Source organism: Brassica napus, chromosome C9 (assembly GCF_020379485.1).
Source record: "Brassica napus cultivar Da-Ae chromosome C9, Da-Ae, whole genome shotgun sequence".
NCBI lineage: Eukaryota > Viridiplantae > Streptophyta > Magnoliopsida > Brassicales > Brassicaceae > Brassica > Brassica napus.
In genome coordinates this window covers 24,422,663-24,445,497 of record NC_063452.1, presented here as the reverse complement: position 1 = coordinate 24,445,497, position 22,835 = coordinate 24,422,663, and the positions used below count along the sequence as shown (strand labels likewise).

Genomic DNA, 22,835 nt, shown 5'->3' with positions numbered 1-22,835 from the left:
TGATTCAGTGCAACCTTGAGAAGATATTTCCTCCCTCATTTTTTGATGTTATGGAGCATCTTGTTATTCACCTGGCAAGAGAATTGGAACTTGGTGGTCCTGTGCAGTATAGATGGATGTATCTGTATGAGCGGTATATGTTCCATTTGAAGAAGATGGTGAAAAATTTAAGTAGGGTGGAAGGTTCTATAGTCGCACAGATGATCAATGAAGAAACTTCAAACTTTGCCGAGTACTACTTTCCAGCAGAAGTTCAGACCAAAAACAGAAGACCTGCTCGGCATGATGATAGAGGCGAACGGGCAACATATCATGTTACGGTTCCAGACATTTTCACAGACGTTGGACGACTTAGCGGAAAACCAAAGGACCGTCGACTTACTGAGCAGGAGCGCAGTCATTTGCAAACATATTTGCTCACCAACTGCGAAGACGTTCTTCAATATGAGAGGTAAATAAATGAGCTTACAAATTTTTATTTTAACAAGTTGAAATTTAAATCTTAATTAATTACATTATTGTCATCATATACAGGATTTTCATGGCAGAAAAGCGGTTCGAGTATAGATACGCCACAGAGGACGAACTAGAAGAAATGAAGCAGAGAGAATTTACTGGATGGATGTTTACTTATGTGAGTGCTTTAAACAAATTAAAATATATTTTATCACATATTTATACTAATTCACATTTATTGATATAATATATATATATATGTGCTATTAATAGGTGTCTGCTGGTTTGGCCAGAGGTGAAACATTTGACGATTGGATACGTGAGATGGTCGTTGGACCAAACTTTGTTGTGAAGTCATATCCGAGATTTTGTACTCGAGGATATGCATTCACAACTCAGAAGAGGAGACGTTCGAGTACGACTTATGATGCTGGCGTTTGTTCTGCATCAGGAGATGATGTATACTACGGACACATACATGAGATTTTGGAAATCAAGTATTTGGGCATGGTTGGATTGCGCTGTACTGTTTTCTATTGTGATTGGCACGACAACACCCCAGATCGAGGTGTGAGAACAGATGCATTTGGTGTTATATCAGTAAATTCGAGGCGAAAGCTGCAATATTATGATCCTTTCATTCTTGCTTCCCAGGCCGATCAGGTAATTAAATGTTAATTATTCAGAATGATTCATCATCATGTGTATTAATTTATAATTTTTCTAAATGTTACAGGTTTGTTATATCAAGTACCCCCGGGTAAGGAACAGAGATGATCCATGGGTTACTGTTACAAGACTCAACCCGAGAGGCCGAGTTCAGGGAAGTTCTGAGCTGGAAGACCCACTACAACCAAGCACATCCGGCAACTGTAGTGCAGCAGAAGATTTAGCTGGAGTTGGCCTTGTAGTCGATTTAACCGACTTTGGAGAGGAAGCCGTCGTTCACGTAGAGGATGAACCAGTAATTGGAGAGTTTCACCAAGATCCAGATTCAGATTCATCTGGTGATGATGACTCGGAAACAGACTACCATTGAACTTTTTTTTTTTTTTTTTTAAGAAATACCGAGGAAATTCCGAGGAACACTTGATATAACCTCTTTCCTTGGATAATAGTTATTTGGTTTATCTAGCAAGGCAAAGCTGAATACGAATTAAAAGCTACACAAAACACAACCAAATAAAACAAAGAAACCATGTAAAAGAAATACGAACTCATAATTAAGAAACCTAAAAAAAAACTCAGTTCAAAATTAACAGAAAATAAGACCATAAAACGTTAGAATAGAAAATAAAATAAAATAGCCGGTGATAGCTCCTACTCCTCGTCTCCTGCTCCAGATGTTCCTGCATCGTTGGGTCTCTTGGACCTCTTTCTTACCATGTGTGTACCACTCGAACCCGAACCAGAGCTGGATGGAGAGTTGTCCCGATGAACTACATCATCCTTTTGGCAACGACACGGCCTGATACGTGAAATGGCAGCCCAGATCTTGTGTAGCATGTCGTTGTTTGTCTTTATGCTCTGATCTCTCCAATGTTGTTGCTGGCGCGAAGTGGCGTTCGGTGGAAGCTCTTGCAGCTTGTACTGGCTGGAGTCTGATGGGAGTAGCTGATGGGGTTGTGAATCATCTGGAATGGCTTGTGCAGCCTCATCTTGTCCTTCTTCATCAACCACGCCCTTGCCTTTGGTCTGATATTTTGGCGTGAAGAAGGATGGCTTGTCTACTAGTGCGGTAGCAGGGGGTAGAAACTCAACTGCAGCCTCTGAAAGTAGAGCAGTCAGGCCGATCTGAGGCAGGTGGCAGTAGAGTGTTTTCTTCGCTCGGTCCTGGAATACGTAGACGTAAGGACCATCCCGATCGATCCTCGAGTGGGGACCAGCTATGAACTCCTTACTTACTAGAGAAATGACATCCAGGTAGTTCCAAGCAATGTTGTTCGATCTGTCCAGTGCTACCTGGTGGTTCTCACAGTCTACACCCACATGTCTAAGGATCCGAGTAATCACTGCACCAAATCCACATGCATTGCTCTTGGATTTGGTTACTTTTCCCTTGTATCCTGCTAAGTTTGCGGCCAGCACCGCTCCCATGTTGAAGGCAGTAGCAGGTGGGAATGTAGAGTTTCCAAATGCCGGTAGCAAATGCCTCACACCTTGGTACAGGAGGCACAACTCCCATTGCGTGACTGATGCGGCTGTGGTTGTCCCGTATAGAAATGAGCCAATGAGGCGTGTCGCATATCTCAGTACTGGGCTCCGGATAAGTGACTCCTTTGCCTGGGAAGATCTATAAACCCCTGTGCCAATCGTTTCCCAGAAGTTCAACAGCTCTGAAGTCCAATAAAGACCATATGTCCTCTCCCCCGCACTCAATCCAAATAGTCCGCAGAGGTCTGTGAAAGATACCTCATAGTATACTTTCTGCACTACGAATGCCAGAAAACCTTCCTGATGGCTATCATCGGGACGGGTGACGTATGCGGATGCTATGAACTGGCGTACCAACTCCGGATAAGTGGGTTCCTTGAGGTTGCATAGTTGGCCTAGACCCATAGTTGGCCTAGACTCTCATCGATCGATCACAATCTTACGGCCCCGTAAATCCTAGTAATCGATCGATGCGTTTTTGTTCTATAACGCATCGATCGATGCGTTTTTAAAAAAACATACAAGATTTTCCGACGAAATTCCGAGGAACAATTCAGATTGTCGATAGATCGATGGGTTACTCTCATCGATCGATCACAATCTTACGGCCCCGTAAATCCTAGTAATCGATCGATGCGTTTTTGTTCTATAACGCATCGATCGATGCATTTTTAAAAAAACATACAAGATTTTCCGATGAAATTCCGAGGAACAATTCAGATTGTCGATAGATCGATGGGTTAATCTCATCGATCGATCATAATCTTACGGCCCGGTCCATCCTAGTAATCGATCGATGCGTTTTTGTTCTATAACGCATCGATCGATGCATTTTTAAAAAAACATACAAGATTTTCCGAGGAAATTCCGAGGAACAATTCAGATTGTCGATAGATCGATGGAATACTCTCATCGATCGATCACAATCTTACGGCCCGGGCCATCTTAGTAATCGATCGATTTGTTTTTGTTCAAAAACGCATCGATCGATGCGTTTTTTTAAAAAAAATTACGTTTTGAAACCCCAAACACTAGTTCGTCGGAATTTCCTCGGAATATTCCGAGGAAATTTCGAGGAAGAAGAGGGTTTCGTCGGAGTTCCCTCGGAATAATCCGAGGAAATTCCGAGGAAATAGGGTTTTTAAACCGAAAACAACGTTTTGCCGTTTGAATAACACCTATATAACCCTTATTAAGTGTCTTACGTTCATTATGAAGTCAAAAATTTGTTCCTTACCGTATAATTAACACTTTTCCGATTGTATGAACGAAATCTCGCAACATAAGAGAAACACTTATACCTTTTAACGAACGGTAAAGGGAATACTTTCCATTAGTTTTGAAATTTGTTATTTCATGGTTTATGCTCATGTATACAAAGAATCCTCAATGGTATGCATTACAATTGTATAAGAAATGAAATACGGCAAAAAAAATTGATGTTTTGAAACCCCAAACACTAGTTCCTCGGTATTTCCTCGGAATATTCCGAGGAAATTCCGACGGATATTTTACTATCTGTCGGAATTTCCTCGGAATATTTTCATTTTACCGGGCAAATATTTCGCGAAAATTGAAATTATAATTCCGACGGAATTCCGACGGATAATGTCCGTCGGACCCTAGGTTTTATAACCACGAGCCCCTTCTTCTTCCCCATTTCTCTGTTCTTCCTCTGCGCGACTCCTCTCTTTCTCTCCGGCGATTTCCCCCTGAAATCCGACGATATCTCCGGCGATCTCCCTCTTCTCTTACACAAATCATGTAAGGACCCTATCCCACTCTCTTAGGTTCTATTTGTTAGGTTTTTGTGTAGTTTTGATAGATTTTTGTTAGGGTGATTGGTTAGGATTGTGATTTGGTTGTATAATAGGTTTAGAATTGTGATTTGGTTGAATAATTTGTTTTGTTGAATTGATTTAGAATTTTTTTATAATTTTTTTATTTTTTGTATTTATAAAATCAATTTTTGTATATAAAATCGATTTTTGTATTTTACAAAACGATTTTTCTATATAAATTTGATTTTTTGGATTTTACAAAAAAAACTTCTATATAAATTCGATTTTTTGGATTTTACAAAACATTTTAATTATTAAACAATTTTTATTTATTAAAACTATTTTTGTTTATTAGAACTATTTTTATATATTTATTAAAAAAATTTAATATATATAAATCTTTTTCTGTGATTAAATTATTTGGGATTTTTTTTTAATAAAAAAAATTAATTTATATATTTCTGTATTTATTAAATATATATTTTTTAATTTACAGGTCTCATGATGATCAGACCCGGCCTCGACAGCGTCGTGGTCGTGGTGGTACGGGGAGCCAGTCTCGGGATTCCAGCCATTTTCAGGATTCCCCTTCGCCCCACAGCTCCAACCATACATCTCCCTCTGCTGCACCCGCTCATGCTCCTCTCGCTCCCGCTGCTGCATCCGCTCCTGTTCCTCCGGGTCCTCCGGGAGTGATGAGGGTTGCGGAGTTGGTTCAACAGCCCGGTCGTGACCATCTTCCGTATCTCACTCCGTATCCACATGGACGGGGTCAAACATGGTAATTAAACATTTTTTTTTCTTTAAATTTGGATTCATTATTAACCGTTTGTTCTTTTAATAAGGTTCAACCGATCCGGGAACGGGATCAGCGCATGGATCAACCGTATGATGTACTCGGCCCTCGACAGTGGACATCCGACTTTCACTCACTTCCCAACCGACAAGCAGGTTCTGTGGTTTCGTCAGTTTGCGGTAAGTATTCTAATTTTTTACTTATATTTTTAATCTTTAATATAAATTTTCTACTAATTGTGTTTTTTTTTCAGCAAGAGTTCAACTGGAATTCCGATGAGACGCTCTTTATCTATCACCACTTCGTCCATAAAGTAATGGACAACTATGGGAAGCAGATCCACGAGTGGAAGAAGAAGTGGGAAATCAATAAGGTTCGATTTAATTTATTAAACAATTTTTTAATTTATTAAACTATTTTTTAATTTATTAAACTTTTTCTTTTTTTTTTAATTAAAAGGTCCCAAAGTCGATGAACGATACGGTCTGGAAGGAGTTGTGTGCGCATTGGGATAAGGAGGAGACGAAAGAAACTTCTTCCACCAACTCCACCAACCGCAGGAGCGACCGTAAAGGGAAGGGCATCTACAAGCATAACTTGGGTGCTCAATCTATTGCCACTCTCGGAGATCGCATGGTAAGTTCAACCGCTTTTTCTTCAATTATTTGAGTTTCAGAATTTAAATTTATTGTGCATTTCTTCTAATTTCTAATGTTTCTTTAATTTTATGTTTTTTTTCAAGGCGGAAGAAAATGATGGCGAGCCGGTCGATGATCTCGCCCTAATGAGGAGGGCGTATACCAACAAGAAGACCGGCCAGATTGATGACGGTCTTGTGAGGGACGTGGTCGACCTGGTCCAAACTCAGGTGGTAGACGAAGTGTCTCAGCTTCAAACCGAGGATGACGCTTCGACGGCTTCGACCAACTTGTCCCGGTTTCGAATCAACGAAATCGTTGAATCCGTAAGTTCTTTTTTTTTAAAGTTCAATTCATTTATTTCTTGGTTTAAATTTCTAAATTTGGCTTTTTTCTATTCAGTCGGTTCCAAAGAAGAAGGGACGTTTGTTCGGTTTGGGTCGTCGCACCCGGTCGGTTCCTCCTTCTTCTGCACCACCGCCCTTTGTTGATCCAGAAGTACTTACGGCTCAGTTGAAGGACAAAGATGATCGAATATCTTTGTTGGAGACCCAGATGGCGGCTCAACAGGCGGGCTATGAGGCACAGAGGAGGCTGAACCAGCAAATGATGGAGATGATGCAGAGGATGTACCCGAACGAGGTGTTCCCGGACGTGCCAGACCCGTAGTTTTTTTTTCCCCAATCTCGGAATGTTTTATTTTTATTTGTGAAACTTTGAATATTAATTAGTATGATTTCAATTTTACTTTTAATTTCATATTTTCGAATTTAAATTTCAGAAATTTTATTTTTTCAAAAAAATTAATATTTTTTACATTTCGAGGAAATTAATTATATTTTTCACTACATCGATCGATGCGTTTTTGTTCAAAAACGCATCGATCGATCCGTTTTTTTTAAAAAATATAGCGAGGGACATTTCCCTCGGAATTTTCCGAGGGACAACTCCCTCGGAAAATTCCGAGGAAAGGATCCCTCGGAATATACCGAGGGAATAGTTCCTCGGAATAAACCGAGGAAAAAGTCCGTCGGTATACTCCTATCGATCGATGTATATATGTCCAAACGCGCATCGATCGATGAACTTCCGAGGAATTATCCCGACGAAGTTCTACCTCGGTATATTCCGAGGACTTTTCCGACAAACAAGGGATCCTCGGAATTTCCTCGGAAATTTATTTCCTCGGAATTCCGTCGGAAAATTCCGAGGGATTTCAGAGGAAAAAAGAAATTCCGAGGAATTATTTCCGACGACGTATTTCGTCGGAATTGCGTCGGAATAACGATATTCCGACGAAATTCCGACGATTTTTTCCCTCAGAATCCTTGATGTTTTCTTGTAGTGAATTGAAATATGATAGTAGAAATCTCTAAATCACTAGATTAAAGTTTCTTTTAACGGTCAACTGTTATTATTTTATTTAATTATAATACTCATGCAGTTTTTGAAAGCAATGATTCGTTGGTCTTTGATATTATATATTAATGAAAAGTCATCGGTAGGAGAAAAGTTACAAAGGAGCCCATAAACGAAGACCATAGATGCTTCCTCTCACGTCGCAAAACGAAACGAAATGAACCACTCTCTTCCACTATATAAACCATTTGTTTATCGTCTTCTCATTCCACACATTCTTCAACTACAAACATAAACATTACAAACCCATATATCATTCAAAGTTTGCATAGACAATTCGAGTGAATTGAAAGAAGATGGTTTTGTCTAAGACAGCTTCTGAAACTGATGTTTCAATCCATTCAACTTTTGCTTCTCGTTACGTCCGCAACTCTCTCCCACGGTGAGAATATGAGCTATGAAATATTGCATGAAACTAATAGTAACGTTTCATTGCATGACTTGTCACGTCGTTAATATGCTTTTATATTTTTAACCTAATGTTTTCATCATCATCAGATTCGAGATGCCTGAGAACTCTATCCCTAAGGAAGCAGCGTATCAGATCATCAACGATGAGCTAATGCTCGACGGTAACCCTAGGCTAAACCTAGCCTCTTTCGTAACCACGTGGATGGAGCCAGAGTGTGACAAGCTCATGATGGAATCCATCAACAAGAACTACGTTGACATGGACGAGTACCCTGTCACCACCGAGCTTCAGAACCGATGCGTCAACATGATTGCGCGTCTCTTTAACGCGCCGCTCGATGACGGCGAGGCTGCGGTTGGTGTCGGCACCGTGGGATCGTCGGAGGCGATTATGTTGGCCGGGTTGGCTTTTAAGAGACAGTGGCAGAATAAGCGTAAGGCCCAAGGGCTTCCTTATGATAAGCCCAATATCGTAACCGGAGCTAATGTTCAGGTAACAAAGCACAAGATTAAACCGGTTTAGCTCTTTATTTCTCTATCTTGAAACAGAAATCTAAACCGCAAGCTGAAACCCCAAACCAGAAAATTCTAATGGAGTCTTAGTTCTCTTTTTTTTCTTTCGCAAATTACAGAGCTAAACCAACCAGAGAATTGAAATATTAAACCAAAAGATGATATTTCCGGTTAAGGTCTATGGTTTACTAATATCCGGTTTAATATAGGTTTGCTGGGAGAAATTCGCAAGGTATTTCGAGGTGGAGCTTAAGGAAGTGAAGCTAAGAGAAGGATACTACGTGATGGACCCTGAAAAGGCAGTCGAAATGGTAGACGAGAACACCATTTGTGTAGCAGCCATTCTAGGTTCGAGGCTAACCGGAGAGTTCGAAGACGTTAAGCTCCTCAATGACCTCCTAGTCGAGAAAAACAAGCTAACCAGGTAATTGAACTAACATGTAGCTATTAATTAATCGATTTTAACCGGTTCATTTCCGGTTTAAAATTTTTTCTTTAATTCGCAGATGGGATACGGGGATTCACGTGGATGCAGCGAGTGGTGGGTTTATTGCACCGTTCTTGTATCCGGAGCTGGAGTGGGACTTCCGGTTACCATTGGTTAAGAGCATAAATGTCAGTGGTCACAAATACGGTTTGGTTTATGCCGGAATCGGTTGGGTTGTGTGGAGAACCAAATCTGATCTGCCGGAAGAACTTATCTTCCACATCAATTATCTCGGCGCTGATCAACCCACCTTCACTCTCAACTTCTCCAAAGGTAGCATATTACACTACCATTTCTATATTTGTATAAAAATATTATATATTGTATGCATAACTAATGATTTGTTAATGCTTGTATAAACTAGGTTCGAGTCAAGTGATTGCTCAGTACTACCAGCTGATTCGTCTTGGATTCGAGGTTAGTAACTCAAAATGACTGAACAGTGCTGGTTTAGGAGGGAACAAGTGGTGCGACCATTCTGCGTCTAATCCGATGTTCTTCCGATAAAATCTCCAAAACTTCTTCAACTATTTTTTTTTAACTATTAGGTTGAAATTTTAAGATATTTTGTGTATATATTATAAAATGTTCAAAAATATTATTTCTAAATTTTTAAAAGAGAAAATTTAGTAAAACTTTTTTAAAATATATAGCTTTTTGTAGTCTCAAAGTCCCCAAAATGTTGAACTGGTCTTGTTGAAAACTACATATAAGTGAGTAAAATATATTATCATGCGTAACTTTGTAAAGTAATATTATTGATTGATAATTTTTTGTGGGTTTAGGGATATCGTAACGTGATGGATAATTGCCGCGAAAACATGATGGTCTTAAGAGAAGGATTAGAGAAAACGGGACGTTTCAACATTGTCTCCAAAGAAAACGGTGTTCCTTTAGTGGCGTTTTCTCTAAAAGACAGTAGCCGCCACGACGAGTTCGAAGTGGCCGAAACTCTCCGCCGCTTCGGGTGGATCGTTCCGGCCTACACGATGCCCGCGGATGCAGAACACGTCACCGTCCTCCGAGTGGTGATTCGAGAAGATTTCTCTCGAACCTTAGCTGAGAGATTGGTCGCAGACTTTGAGAAGGTTCTTCGCGAGCTAGAAACACTTCCGGCGAAGGTTCACGCCAAGATGGCTAATGGAAAAGCTAAAGGTGTTAAGAAGACGGAGGAGGAGACGACGAGGGAAGTTACGGCATATTGGAAGAAGGTTGTGGAGACAAAGAAGACTAACAAGAACAAGATTTGCTCATAAAGTTTAATGAGTTAATATTTTGTTGTTTTTATCTCTAATTAAGCTACCTTTGAAACCCTTTTCTTTCATGCTGCTCTGATTATTTTTGGTTTCAAATTTTCCTTAATTATGATCTCATGTTGATGATTGGTAATTTGAATAAATTTAAATAAATACAATTTTATAGTACCTAATTTATGGGTATATAAATACGTTAATTTTTTAAAAATATAGTTCTCAACCCATATAACTTTTAGACTTTCATTACTTACCCCATCTACTCACCATTTGTTAGTTGACAGAAAAAAAAACCTTGATATGTTGAATAAATAACATGGAAATATATAAGCGCATACAAAAAGATCGGTGTCTGTGGATTTGTCAATGTTTCTAGCAAACCTTCATCAAAACAGCGTCTGTTGTTTTGCCTTTTATTCTTTTGCACAATAACTCTGTAAGCTAACATTTTTCTTCTTTTTATTATGTTACAAAACATCTCAATGCCCTCACATATCATTCCTGAAAACGATTGTGCTCGGAGAATCGATCCTCACAATGATTCCTTCCTCTTCATCATCGCTCGACTCCGCCATTGGTTTCCTTCTTGTGCTGCTCTCTCCTGAGGCTACGTGTGCAGGAAGCTGAGACACAAACTTCCTGGTCTCAACCTGCTCCCTGGTGGCCATGGAGCTTTCTGATTTCGCTGCGTCTAATGGATGTTTCTTGTACAATACGTTATCTTGTGGCTTGTTGTTGATGATCCCTCCGAAACTTGCACTCCTTGTGAACAGATTAACCTGATTCAGAACGTTTCTTGTTAGTCGAGAAGTTGACAATCTCATAACTCATCTCAAAGTGTGTTATCTTTTTTACCTTGCTGCCGAAAATGCTAAGTTGTCTTGCTTGTTCAGATAAGTTTAACGCCTTTCTATTGATCTCTTCTTGTTGTTCAGTTTTGTAAATACTTTCAGGCCAGCTCATGAGACCTCTGTGTTCTTTACTAGATGATCTCTGGAGCTGGTGCTCGGAACTTGTCCCAATTTGCGATGACAACGAAGATGGTTTTCGTTGTAGAGTCCTATGAGCTCCAAATGCTCCAGTGTTGAAGCTGATTACTCTTGCTCTTGTCTCCACACTGTATTGTGTTGCTTGTCTTGAGAAACTAACTCTCATGATACCTGTGATCAAAACACCAAACACACAGTTTTTGATAAGAGGGTTTGATTCTTCTTTGTATTCTGTGTTGACTTTTTGTTTACCTGAAGCTTCTGATGCGTTACGGAAGCTTTGATTCTCGTTATAAGGTAGCAATGCAGCAGGAGATGGTACAAGCTCTTCTTGGATACCAACAGGTTTTATGAATCCTTCTAATAACAAACCGACGCTGTTGTAATCGATGTCGATTGATTCTCCAGATACATATGTTGTCAGTTTTGAGCTTTCAGCTGAAACAAGGGCTCGTAGTTCATGCATTGCCACTTTTTCAAATATCTGAGGACGCAGGAGTTTGAGAAGCACCAATGCACTTTCCTGGAGAAAGAAGAAACAGGAAAGAAGTTGACAATCACGAGAGGATGTTTCTCTTTAATGGATTTATATAGAGACGTACCTTCCAAAGGAAATCTTCAATGGTAGAATCCGAATGTACAAAAGCTAGTATTCTATCACTACTGATAAAGAAGCAAAGAACCACAGAATCTGTAACCATGTCGCACATGTATGGCTTCCCAGTGAGGACTTCGTAGAGTCCCAATGTACTACCATGAGAGAAAGTTGGATGCAGCGAGTGATTGTTGCCTAAGCTTTTGCATTTCCACTGTAATATGATTTATCATGATAACTTTCAGTGATGAAGGAGATCATGAACCTTTCGATATTATGACTAAGTTTTGGGTTTACCTTAACAATACCGTCACAAATAAGCCAGACTCCAGTTGGCTTTGAACCTTCTTTATAAAGCGTCACACCACGCAGCTTCATTGTTTCTTTCTTCGAGTGTTTTAGAGGTTCACATATTGCAGCAGGAAGAGCACCAGATAACGGATGTGAGGAGATCAGGTCGCTTAACTTTGGAAGTTTTACTATTGGAGGGTTTCTCAAAAGCTTCTTCAAGCCAGTCTGCGCAAAGAGAGAGAGAGAGAGAGAGAGAGAGAGAGGTAAAATTAGAAAAAAGAGACATGACCATGTGTTGAAAGAATATGATTCTTTCATTTGGTACCTGGACAGCATCATGAAGATGAGCGATTTCTTTTTCTTCCAACAAGCCAATCTTCTCAAGGTTTTGAATGTATTCGAGTAAATGATTCAGCACTGAATATGTTACTTGTTTCGTTTTCACAACACGGAGAACCTACACACCAAGTTGATCAAAGATTATATGTGGTTCATCGCGAGAAAGATAAATCACCATAAATAAGTGACACGACTATCAACCTGAGGAAGTGAAGATCGAACTTTTTCCAAAAACTCTTTAGCTTCTGCTCCTTCGGTTTCACTCTCCTTGATTACAGTAGAGCCGATACTACTCTCCCCTGTATAAAGAAGAAAGATAACTAAGAGACAAAAGTAGGGTACTTGCAAACAATATCTCTGATAGATCAACAAAGATGGTCCAGTCATACATACCTATAAAATCATACAGTTGCTGCCTCGCAATTGTATGTGCGCGAAGAAATGCAGCGGAAATGTAGCATGCAGATTCGAGTCTTTCAACAGCAAAGTATATGACCAACTTCCCTGGGATAAGTTTAGAATGAAGAAAATTGTAGTAACCGGGGAACTTAACATGCTCTTTTAGACCTCTCCAGTCACATAAAGACTCCGTAGAAACCCGATCCAAGGCCTCATCCACTGACCGCATCAATATATTAGCTGTACTTTCAGATATTCTTCCCTCATCAAGCATCTCCCAGTAAGCTGCCTGAACACCTGATGATTGAACTAAGGGTAAATAATTTGACTAATGGGATAGTGTAATTGGTTCGAAAATGACATGATAGTTACCATTTAAGAATCGTATACGTATGTCCTTTAAACTCGTACTGTCAAGATTTCCAGTCTTAGAGCCACTGTGAGGATGAACTTGTTCCCCTTCTGAATCTTTTAAGCTTGAAATATATTTTTCAACTGTAGGCCAGTCAGCAGGTCCTAGCTCTTCATCGTCTCCTAGATCTTCAAACGCTTGTAAGGCCTTATTCAGCATTTCATACTTTGTATAATCCAAGATTCGTAGCTGTCAACAAAAAAAAAGGAGAATTTCGAATAAATAAAAGGGTTTAAGCATTTCATACTTAAGTTGGAAATGAAGTCTGTGAAAAGATTATGACCTTTGTGGCTGGTAAACCGTCCATTCGAAGAAGGCGCAGAGCAAATTGGGTAGTGGAACCATTAACTATCAGAGTTAGAAACACAATTCCACCTGTGAAGAAAATAAACTGCAAAAGAACTGAGAATATCAAGAGACCGAAAAGATAAGTCTTCTATAATTCATTTAGGCATAACACCTTGCAGACAATTTTCTGAACTTACCAATGTTCCTGTCTCCCTGCTGAGAAATGAATTTCCGCTTGATTGCTGAATCAAATGATTAAGAATAAGTTAATTCAAGACTGAAGCAATGTGGCAAAATAAATTCAAGAGACACAAGAACAAGATTGACAATGTTCTTGAAAACTAACCTTCACAGATAAAGAAAGTGAGAGCGCCACTGCACCCCTCAAACCAGACCATACTAGTATAATGCCTTCTTTCCAATCCAACCCATAGCCAACACGACATAGCAGTGGGTATAGAACTCCAACAACAATACAACGTGATACTTGGACGTAAAAGTATAGTAGAAAAAGAAATCCCCATGAATTCCCTGTAAAAAACATGGGTCATAGAGAGTTCTTAAATGCACCTTACGCGGGCATGTTCCTGGCACACTAAATCTCACATCTACTTAATAATCAACCGACTGGTGAAAGACCACATTGTTAAGTCCTGGCACAGTGGCAATTATACTACATTACTTTCCTCAAACCAATGATGCAAGTGTTTTTTCTTTTTACACCAATTGATGCTAAAGAAACAATTGACCTGTCGAGAATCAAATACCATGTAAACAGAGGTCTGTTCACGGTAATAGGATAAAACAGGTGGAAAAGAGCAATGATTTGATACTCAGCTTCTATACATAATTGGCGTGATAAATTTTAGACAGAAACTACGTTCATATAATCTAACAGAATTCACTTTAGTAAAGAAAGTATACCGCAAACTTTCAACATTAAATGGTACCTTGGTAGGCAATCTTATCGCTGTCGAGAATGCCTTCAGCAATGACAACACCACTACAAAACAAAATGAGAAGCAACTTATACTGTAGCAGTGGCTAAAGATAGAGTGGAGTAAAATAGCTTTTTGCTACCCATGAGCTTATTTCTTAGGGTTGCCCAAGCATGAGATGAATCTATATATGCTTGTAGCTTTACCTGAGGATAAAAATCAAAGTATTTGCAATATATGCGACCATTTCCCTGCACAATGTACCAAGAAAATCTGACTTGCACCTTTTCCATAGTATTATGCTAAACAGAAAAAATCCAATTCCATAAGCTTTAGAAATACCAGAAGTGATGCAAACTTTTTTGGCTGTCACCTTTAAATGCTGTCCTTGCAAACGCAGCATAAAACCTGTTACAGTTATTATTATATAACAAGAGCCTTCTTACATGCTGACAAAAGAAAGGAAAAAATGAGATAGCTGGACTTTACATGCCCAAAGTCATCACCGTCAAAACACCAGAAGCCCCAGCCCACTCTTGAGCCTGTGGCACAGAAGCTAATTCTTATTTGTACTACAAAAATAATATATTGGCACAAGATTTTAAGGTCTACAGCAAGACGTACAGTGTAATATGCGAAGTAGCTGACTGCAATCGTAAGAGTGATCTCTATGACTGTGTCGTTGAATATGAACTTGAGCCAAAGAACCGAGACAATGCCAAAAGCCAGACCGATCCCCACACTAAACAGACAAAGCCATAACGTTTATGATGCTAAGAACACAACAACTGGATATCTCATTAAAAGAGGAAAAGATCAGGACTTACGCTCCAAGTGCGACTCTAATCAGAAATGTGATAATAGAGCCCCAGTCGGAAGTATTCCCCATAACCATCTTTAAGAACAACTGGAAAACCACAATTGCCGTCCTGGAAAAATCACAAAGTTATGATGAAACAACCAGACTATGACAAAAGATTAGCAAATATTGACATGATTACCCATCATTCATCAGGGACTCCCCTTCAATAACAGTGCTTAGCTTCTTACTAGCACCAAGCTCCTTAAGCAAAGCAACGACAGCAACAGGATCTGTGGCACTTAAGAGTCCACCAAGCAACAACGCCGTCTTCCAGTCCCAGCTATACGGAAACGTGAGCTGCAAATAGCACCATACTAACCTTATATGATTGATTGATTCTTCTGTCAGCCGCTACTAAATGAAACTCTACCACAAACCTTAACAAGCGAAGCGAGACAAAAGGTTGAAATGAGAACTCCAGGGCCAGCAAGTAACACCATTTGTCCAATACATCTCTACAATAGTTCCATCACAAGAACCAGCACAATTAGCATCTATTTACAGCTTGATTACATATGTAAAGATCATTCATCAAAGATAATAGATGTATTGATGATTTAGTAAGCCCCATAAACCTCAGGACCGGCCCTGACGACAGCAGGAAACTAAAGGAAAAACAGAAACCTTGATCTGGTGAACTTCCATGGAGAAGGCACTCTCGAAAAGAAGAGCCGGAAGAAACACCGCTAAAAGCAGTTCAGGATTAATCTCGTTCCCTGTATATAGTAAGTAACATATGAGAAAATGAACAACAAAGCTCACCATTGAGTTAAAATCAACAACTTACATATACGAATCCCATGCCCAAGCTTCCCAAGATTATGGTGAGTTCCATACTCTGAAAACAACCAAAACCAAAATTGAGATCAAACAAGCTTCGATGCGTTGACTTTTAACAGCTATCGGGGAAAAAACTACTCGATGAACTTTTCAAATTTCATGATAAAATAGCTTATAGCGAGAGTAAACACCAAAGGAAGGATCGAAATCGAACCGAGAGATCCGAGAGCAATCCCGATGACGAGGAGCGCGACGGTGTACGGAACTCTCGTCCCGCGAAGCAAATGCCTCGATGCTATACCGAGCACCAGAGACATCCCGACGAAGAGAACGGCGTCGACGGGGCTCGATTCTCCTTCCGAAGAAGAACCTGCCGCCTCCTCCAGAAGTCTATACGGCATCGCCGCGTCGATTACAGTCGCCATTTTCGCCGATGTTGAAGAAGATATTATCCTTCTTCCTGTTGATTGATGATATATAAGTTAAAAGATGAGAGGGAAGTAGTATACGTATAGAAACAATACATACATGTTTTTTGTTATATGTACACGAATTATCTAATATTTATAATGTTTTTATTGGATGATTTGGATCTCAACTTCTCTGATGAGATGATAATAATCATGTGATTAAACATGTTAACGCCGCACTGGCTTTTCTTTAATTAATTATTGCTTTTTCTTTTCCGGATATCTCCAAACACTACACATCTGAGATATTCTAGGTCGGCTCAAAATTTCAATCTTTTAGTGGTCACTATTTAATACTATGGACTTTAATTATACGTAACTATTTTTTCTATAAAAAACTCAATTTAGATATATTCCTTTTATTCTTACATTTTCAATATAACTAATGTAGTAGTATTTAAATTTTGTTTTGATATTTTCTGAAAAAGAATAATCAACAACAAATCATGTTTTAGTTTTTTGTTTAATTTATTACTAAATATTACTTAACTAGGTGATTCTTCCGTACATATGCACATATTTAAATATTCACAAAACAAATAAATTATAATAATTTATTTGTATTATTATTTCATTATTTTAAACAATATTATGCAATTATTTTAATTAGATATGTAATTTTAGGTGTAACATATTTGATTGGTCTAATTATTATTTGGATTTATTTATTGTATTTATTATTCATAACTTTTTGATTTGAAATTAGGTAAATTTTTGATTAATTTTGCCTATTCCATATAGTTTGGTGTCTTTGATTTATGATAGACTTTTGGAAGTTTATAATTTTCTATGTGTTATTTGGAAAGGCAAATAAAAATAATATAAACTAAAATGGTAATTGGTTCCTAGCTGTAATAATGGGTTAATACTTCATTTTAATTATTTATAAGTTTGAGTCATTCTTTAATTTATACATATAAGAAGTGAATAAAATATTATTGCAGATAATAATCTATAAATTTTGAGTCATTCTTTAATTCATATGTACAAAAAATAAACAGAATACTATTACACATAATAATATGTCACTATTTTAGTTAGTTAGATATATGAATTTAGATAGGTCAAGTTACTTATATTTAGTTACAATTTTTTCTGCAAATTAATAAAATATTTGTGATTTTGATTAGGCTAAAAGTCGAACAAAGTTGTGGTCATTATATTTAGTTTAGTTCATCATCCAGGTTGTGTATATATGTTTTATAATATGATATTTCTTGTCTTGTGTAATAAGAAAAAATAAAGTGATGACAGACTCAAAAAATATCTAAACATAATTCACCGATAATATTTTCACAAATAATTAAAATATTTTAAAAAATAATCTATTCTTTACTTTTAGTTTTAAATAATTCGGATCATAATATAGCTTTACCAAAAAGAAAAGAAAATCAGTGTTATAAATAATGACAATTACGTATAATATTTTTATTTCATTAAGAGTACCTCTATTATTAGCCTTCACAAAAATTAACGTGAGTATGACAAATAAAACTGACTTTTCGAATAACATTATAAAGATAGAGATTTGAAACAATATAAATAAAAAGGAAAAAGTAAAAACAAAAGGAAGAGAAAATAAAAAAGATTTTTTAGTAATAACAATTAGATGTATTTGATTCATTGAAATTGACCGTCGTTAGAATTAACGTGAGAGCGAAACGTATAAAATTGACTTCTCAAATAATATTATTAGATTATGTATTAAGATTTTTTTTTAAAAAGATTTTGTAAACTTTTTCCTTTTTAATATATATATATATTATTGAAAAATAAATTAAATTAAAATCTAATTAAAAAACTACTAAATAGAAAAATTATTAATTGTAATTAGATATAATATTTTAAATTCATTAATGGTGTTTATGTATTTAATCATCGTAAGAATTAACATGAGTGCGACATATTGAAATTGACTTATAATATTATAGAGATGTATTAGTGTCTAGATAATACCTTGTTTATATTTCCCCAATTTTTATCCGACCACCTCTTAATTTTTTTTAAAGTAAATTTCACTTTATTTCCTTTTAATATGAAAAATTATTTTATTAAGTTGGTTTCATTATTCAAATAGTATCGTGGTCGATGATGTGGGATAAGTTAATCTCAAGCACAAATCCATTTTTAAAATACTTTCTCAGCAGTAAAGAACAATGTGTATGCAGAACCTCATATGTCTGGGAAAAAAAATTAAACAAGCATCCAGAAAGTTTTTTTTACAAAGTCCAGATTGTCAATACAAAAATCATTCTTCTGAAATAATTATTAGTTTGAAAAAAGTAGACTATAAGATAATGAGTTCAAAAGGCTACATAGACAATTAGACATATGGACATATCTGCTCAAGCTATGATAGCCAGTCTTAAAAATCGCCACAAACGAAATTATAAATCAACTATCCATTCTGAATGAGATTGAAGTGAAAATTGCGAAGTTGAAACATGGAGAGCAAGGCGAAGATGTGTGCCTTTGTGGAATAGTGCAGACGATGAATTTCAAATAGAGTTTTATTCAAAACAGATTTGAAAACTATTGGGAATCCTAAAACATAATGATATAGAAGAGTGATTTAAAATATGCTACTTCAAAATACCACTACCACATGGTTAGCTATTCACAACTGTTTGACCTCTGGTAATATAACAAAAGAACAACTGAGTAATTGGTTGGGATATAACAAGTGTAAACTCAAGAGAACCCTGCATGGCTCTTAATACCATGTGAGGCAGCCATTGGGATATCACGGTTTTTGGCCTATTTTCGCACCAATCTTTCTATCCACAGCATCACACCACTATTTAGATGTCTTTGCTTTAGAAAAAGAATGAGAGATTGGTTTGTGATATTATTGATGTATATTATGCGGGAAATTACATTTAATTTATATCTACAATTACGAAAATTATCAGTCATGTTTTATCAAGTTTATAAAACTAAAGTTAAAAATGGTTGCATCAACTTTCTTTTCTAAATTATTATTTTTTAAATTGTACAGAATTTTTTTATAAGAATATCTTTCCATTTTTATTCTTTTCTCATTTAATTCTTACAGACACATTAAATCATTTATATTTATTAAAAAAATTTAAACATAATCGCTTATTTAAAATATTTTTAAAATTCAGTTAATGGTATTTTTTAAATAAAAAAAGTTGAAATTTATAAATTTTATTATTCAGTTAATGGTATTTAAAAAAAATAAAAATAACAAAAGTTGAAAATTGTATAAAGACAAAATGTTAAAAAAATTTCTTTATTTTTCCAAATCTCCCTAAGAACTAAGGAACCACCTCTTCCTTGATTGCTTTTTCTCATCGTATATATTCTTGATGTTTTTTTTTGTAAAAGAACTTCTTGATGTTGAGGCTACTTGCGAGTGAGTGAGTACTTGACAAACTGAAGTCATATCACTACAAGAAAACGTTTCCATAACAACGACGATTTACGACGAAAATCTTTCCTCGTAAATTTACATGGTGTTTACAATGCAGTTACGAGGAGACCAAATTTCGTCGTAAACTCCATGTAAATTTACGAGGAAATGGTTTCGTCGTAAAATCCATGTAAGTTTACGACGAAAGTACGTGGAATGAGAAATACGTCGTAATCGTTACATCGACATTACAACGAAACATGTTACCGTTATATTTAGGTGAAAACGTGTATTCAATGTGCTTTAACTTACCTAATTTCGTCGTAAAGTCGTTGTAAATATTACGTTAAAACCATGTAAAATCCATGTAAAAGATTCCTTGTAAAATCGTTGTTATATTTCAACTACCCAACTCGAAAATTTCTCTATATATATGTCATTTTCCACAACTCTCTTCCTCACAACACACAAACGGAAAAAAAAATCAGAAAAAATCAGAAAAAAAAGATTTAAAAAAAAATCTAAGAAAAAAATGGCCGGTGGCGGTAGTATTTACGAGTTACGGAGTTGGATGTATTTGCACAAAGATTCCGACGGGAGGGTGACGAATGCATTTCTGAGCGGGCTAGAGACATTCATACACCAGGCGGGCTGCACACCGGTCACGCAGGAAGGCGGTAAGATGTTCTGCCCCTGTCGGAAATGCAAGAATTCAAAATTTGCACGTAGTGAAACTGTATGTAAGCATTTAGTAAACAGAGGATTTACACCACATTATTACATTTGGTATCAACATGGAGAGGGTTATGGGGGAAATGAAGCTAGTAGTAGTAATAATAATTTTGAGGAGGCTCATCATAGTGAAGAACCGAATCATTTGCATAATGAATATAATTATCATCAAGATCAGGAGCAGATGGTAGATCATGATAGGGTTCAAGATATGATTAGTGATGCATTTTTAGAAACAACTACAACAATAGCTGATTGAACTGGAAATGTAGAAGAACCTAATTTGGATGCAAAAAGGTTTTATGAAATGCTAGATGCTGCAAATCAACCAATCTATACTGGTTGTAGAGAAGGTCTCTCTAAATTGTCTCTAGCAGCTAGGATGATAAATATTAAAACGGATCATAATTTACCTGAGAATTGCATGGATGCATGGGCGGAGTTGTTTAAAGAGTATTTGCCAGAAGACAACGTGTCTGCTGAATCTTATTATGAGATTCAGAAATTGGTTTATGGTCTTGGGTTGCCTTCGGAGATGATTGATGTTTGCATCGACAACTGCATGATCTACTGGAAAGAAGATGACAAGTTAGAAGAGTGTTGATTCTGCAAAAAACCACGATTCAAACCGCAAGGCCGTGGGAGGAATAGGGTACCGTACCAACGAATGTGGTACCTACCAATTACAGACAGATTGAAAAGATTATATCAATCTGAAAGGACTGCTGCGTCGATGAGGTGGCATGCGGAACATGTCCACAGAGATGGTGAGGTTGCACATCCATCAGACGCAAGAGCGTGGAAACATTTCAACAAGGTACACACATATTTGCTACAAATATTCGGAATGTCTATCTTGGGTTATGCACCGATGGATTTAGTCCATTTAGAATGTCTAGTAGACAATATTCTTTGTGGCCAGTCATTCTTACGCCGTACAATTTACCGCCGGCTATGTGCATGGAACAAGAATTTCCATTTTTGACCATATTAATCCCTGGGCCGAAGCATCCAAAACGGTCTCTTGATGTTTTTCTTCAACCATTGATAGAAGAGCTAAAGCAATTGTGGTGAGAAGGGGTGAGGACGTACGATTGTTCTTTGAAAAACAATTTTACGATGCGAGCAGTTCTGCTGTGGACGATAAGTGATTTCCCTGCTTATGGGATGTTGTCTGGCTGGACAACACATGGAAGATTATCTTGTCCATATTGTCTTGGATCGACGGATGTTTTTCAACCGAAGAATGGTAGGAAGAGTTGTTGGTTTGATTGTCATCGTCGCTTTCTTCCACTTGTCCATCCGTACAGAAGAAATAAGACATTGTTTCGGCACAAAAAAATTGTCAGAGACAGTCCTCCTCCATATCTCACCGGCCAGCAGATCGAAGCAGACATTGATTATTATGGAGCTCAGGAAACAGTTAAGGTTGGAGGAAATTGGCATGTTCCTGGAAATATGTCTGATGAGTATGTTGTCTCTCACAATTGGCATAAAAAGAGTATATTTTGGGAGCTACCCTATTGGAAGGATCTTCTCTTACGCCACAATCTGGATGTCATGCATATTGAGAAGAACTTTTTTGAGAACATCATGAATACATTACTTAACGTCCCTGGGAAGACAAAATATAACAAAAAGTCAAGGATGGACTTACCTGATATTTGCTCAAGAAGTGAGTTACATATCAAGAGCAATGGAAACGTTCATGTTCCCATCTTCCGGTTGTCATCAGAAGCCAAAACAATCTTGTTTGACTGGGTTGCATCAGAAGTTAAGTTTCCTGATGGTTATGTTTCTAATCTGTCAAGACGTGTTGAACGGGGTCAAAAATTCTCCGGAATGAAGAGTCATGATTGTCATGTGTTTATGCAACGACTACTTCCATTTGCTTTTGCCGAGCTCCTTCCGGCAAATATCAATGAAGCACTTGCAGGTAATTATAATTTTATAATATATATACATATATATGTTATGAAATGTTATTAATTTGATTACTTTTGCAATATACAGTCATCAGAGCATTTTTCAGAGATCTTAGCACACGTACGTTCAAGGAAGAAGTCATCAAACAACTTCATCAGAACATTCCGATCATATTGTGCAACCTGGAGAAGATATTTCCTCCTTCATTTTTTGACGTCATGGAGCATCTAGTTGTCCACCTACCGTATGAAGCATTGCTTTGTGGACCTGTTCACAACGGATGGATGTATCCGTATGAGCGACAGATGAAACATTTGAAGGAGAAAGCAAAAAATCTTGCAAAGGTGGAAGGTTCAATAGTTGCGGGGAGTTTGACAGCCGAAACATCTAACTTCACATCATACTACTTTGCTCCAACTGTTCGTACGAGAAAAAGAGTTCCTAAAAGATATGATGATGGTGGACTACCGACATCATATCCAATTGATAGTGTTCCTGACATTTTCTGCGAAATTGGACGGTTTGGTGGT

General features: G+C 37.3%; 2 protein-coding genes across 2 annotated transcripts; one reads left to right on the top strand and one right to left on the bottom strand.

Annotated features, from left to right (window-relative positions):
- Positions 1–7,266: 7,266 nt before the first annotated feature.
- LOC106418115 (glutamate decarboxylase 4-like) lies at positions 7,267–10,021 on the top strand. The gene is made up of 6 exons (XM_013858773.3): positions 7,267–7,626; positions 7,743–8,148; positions 8,378–8,592; positions 8,675–8,928; positions 9,020–9,072; positions 9,441–10,021. Exons 1-6 carry the CDS (start codon positions 7,541–7,543, stop codon positions 9,909–9,911), a joined length of 1,485 nt encoding a protein of 494 aa, XP_013714227.1. The 5' UTR covers positions 7,267–7,540; the 3' UTR covers positions 9,912–10,021.
- A 375-nt stretch (positions 10,022–10,396) lies between these two features.
- LOC106418114 (sodium/hydrogen exchanger 7-like) lies at positions 10,397–16,226 on the bottom strand. Its single transcript, NM_001316157.1, is given in 23 exon segments — positions 10,397–10,687; positions 10,764–11,068; positions 11,150–11,420; positions 11,500–11,706; positions 11,790–12,008; positions 12,109–12,240; positions 12,324–12,421; positions 12,516–12,818; positions 12,894–13,122; positions 13,217–13,324; positions 13,419–13,463; positions 13,568–13,752; positions 14,172–14,224; positions 14,366–14,410; positions 14,502–14,567; positions 14,649–14,701; positions 14,784–14,901; positions 14,987–15,088; positions 15,161–15,318; positions 15,399–15,476; positions 15,646–15,737; positions 15,809–15,859; positions 16,016–16,226. Coding segments are annotated over 23 exon segments (3,420 nt in total).
- Positions 16,227–22,835: the final 6,609 nt, after the last annotated feature.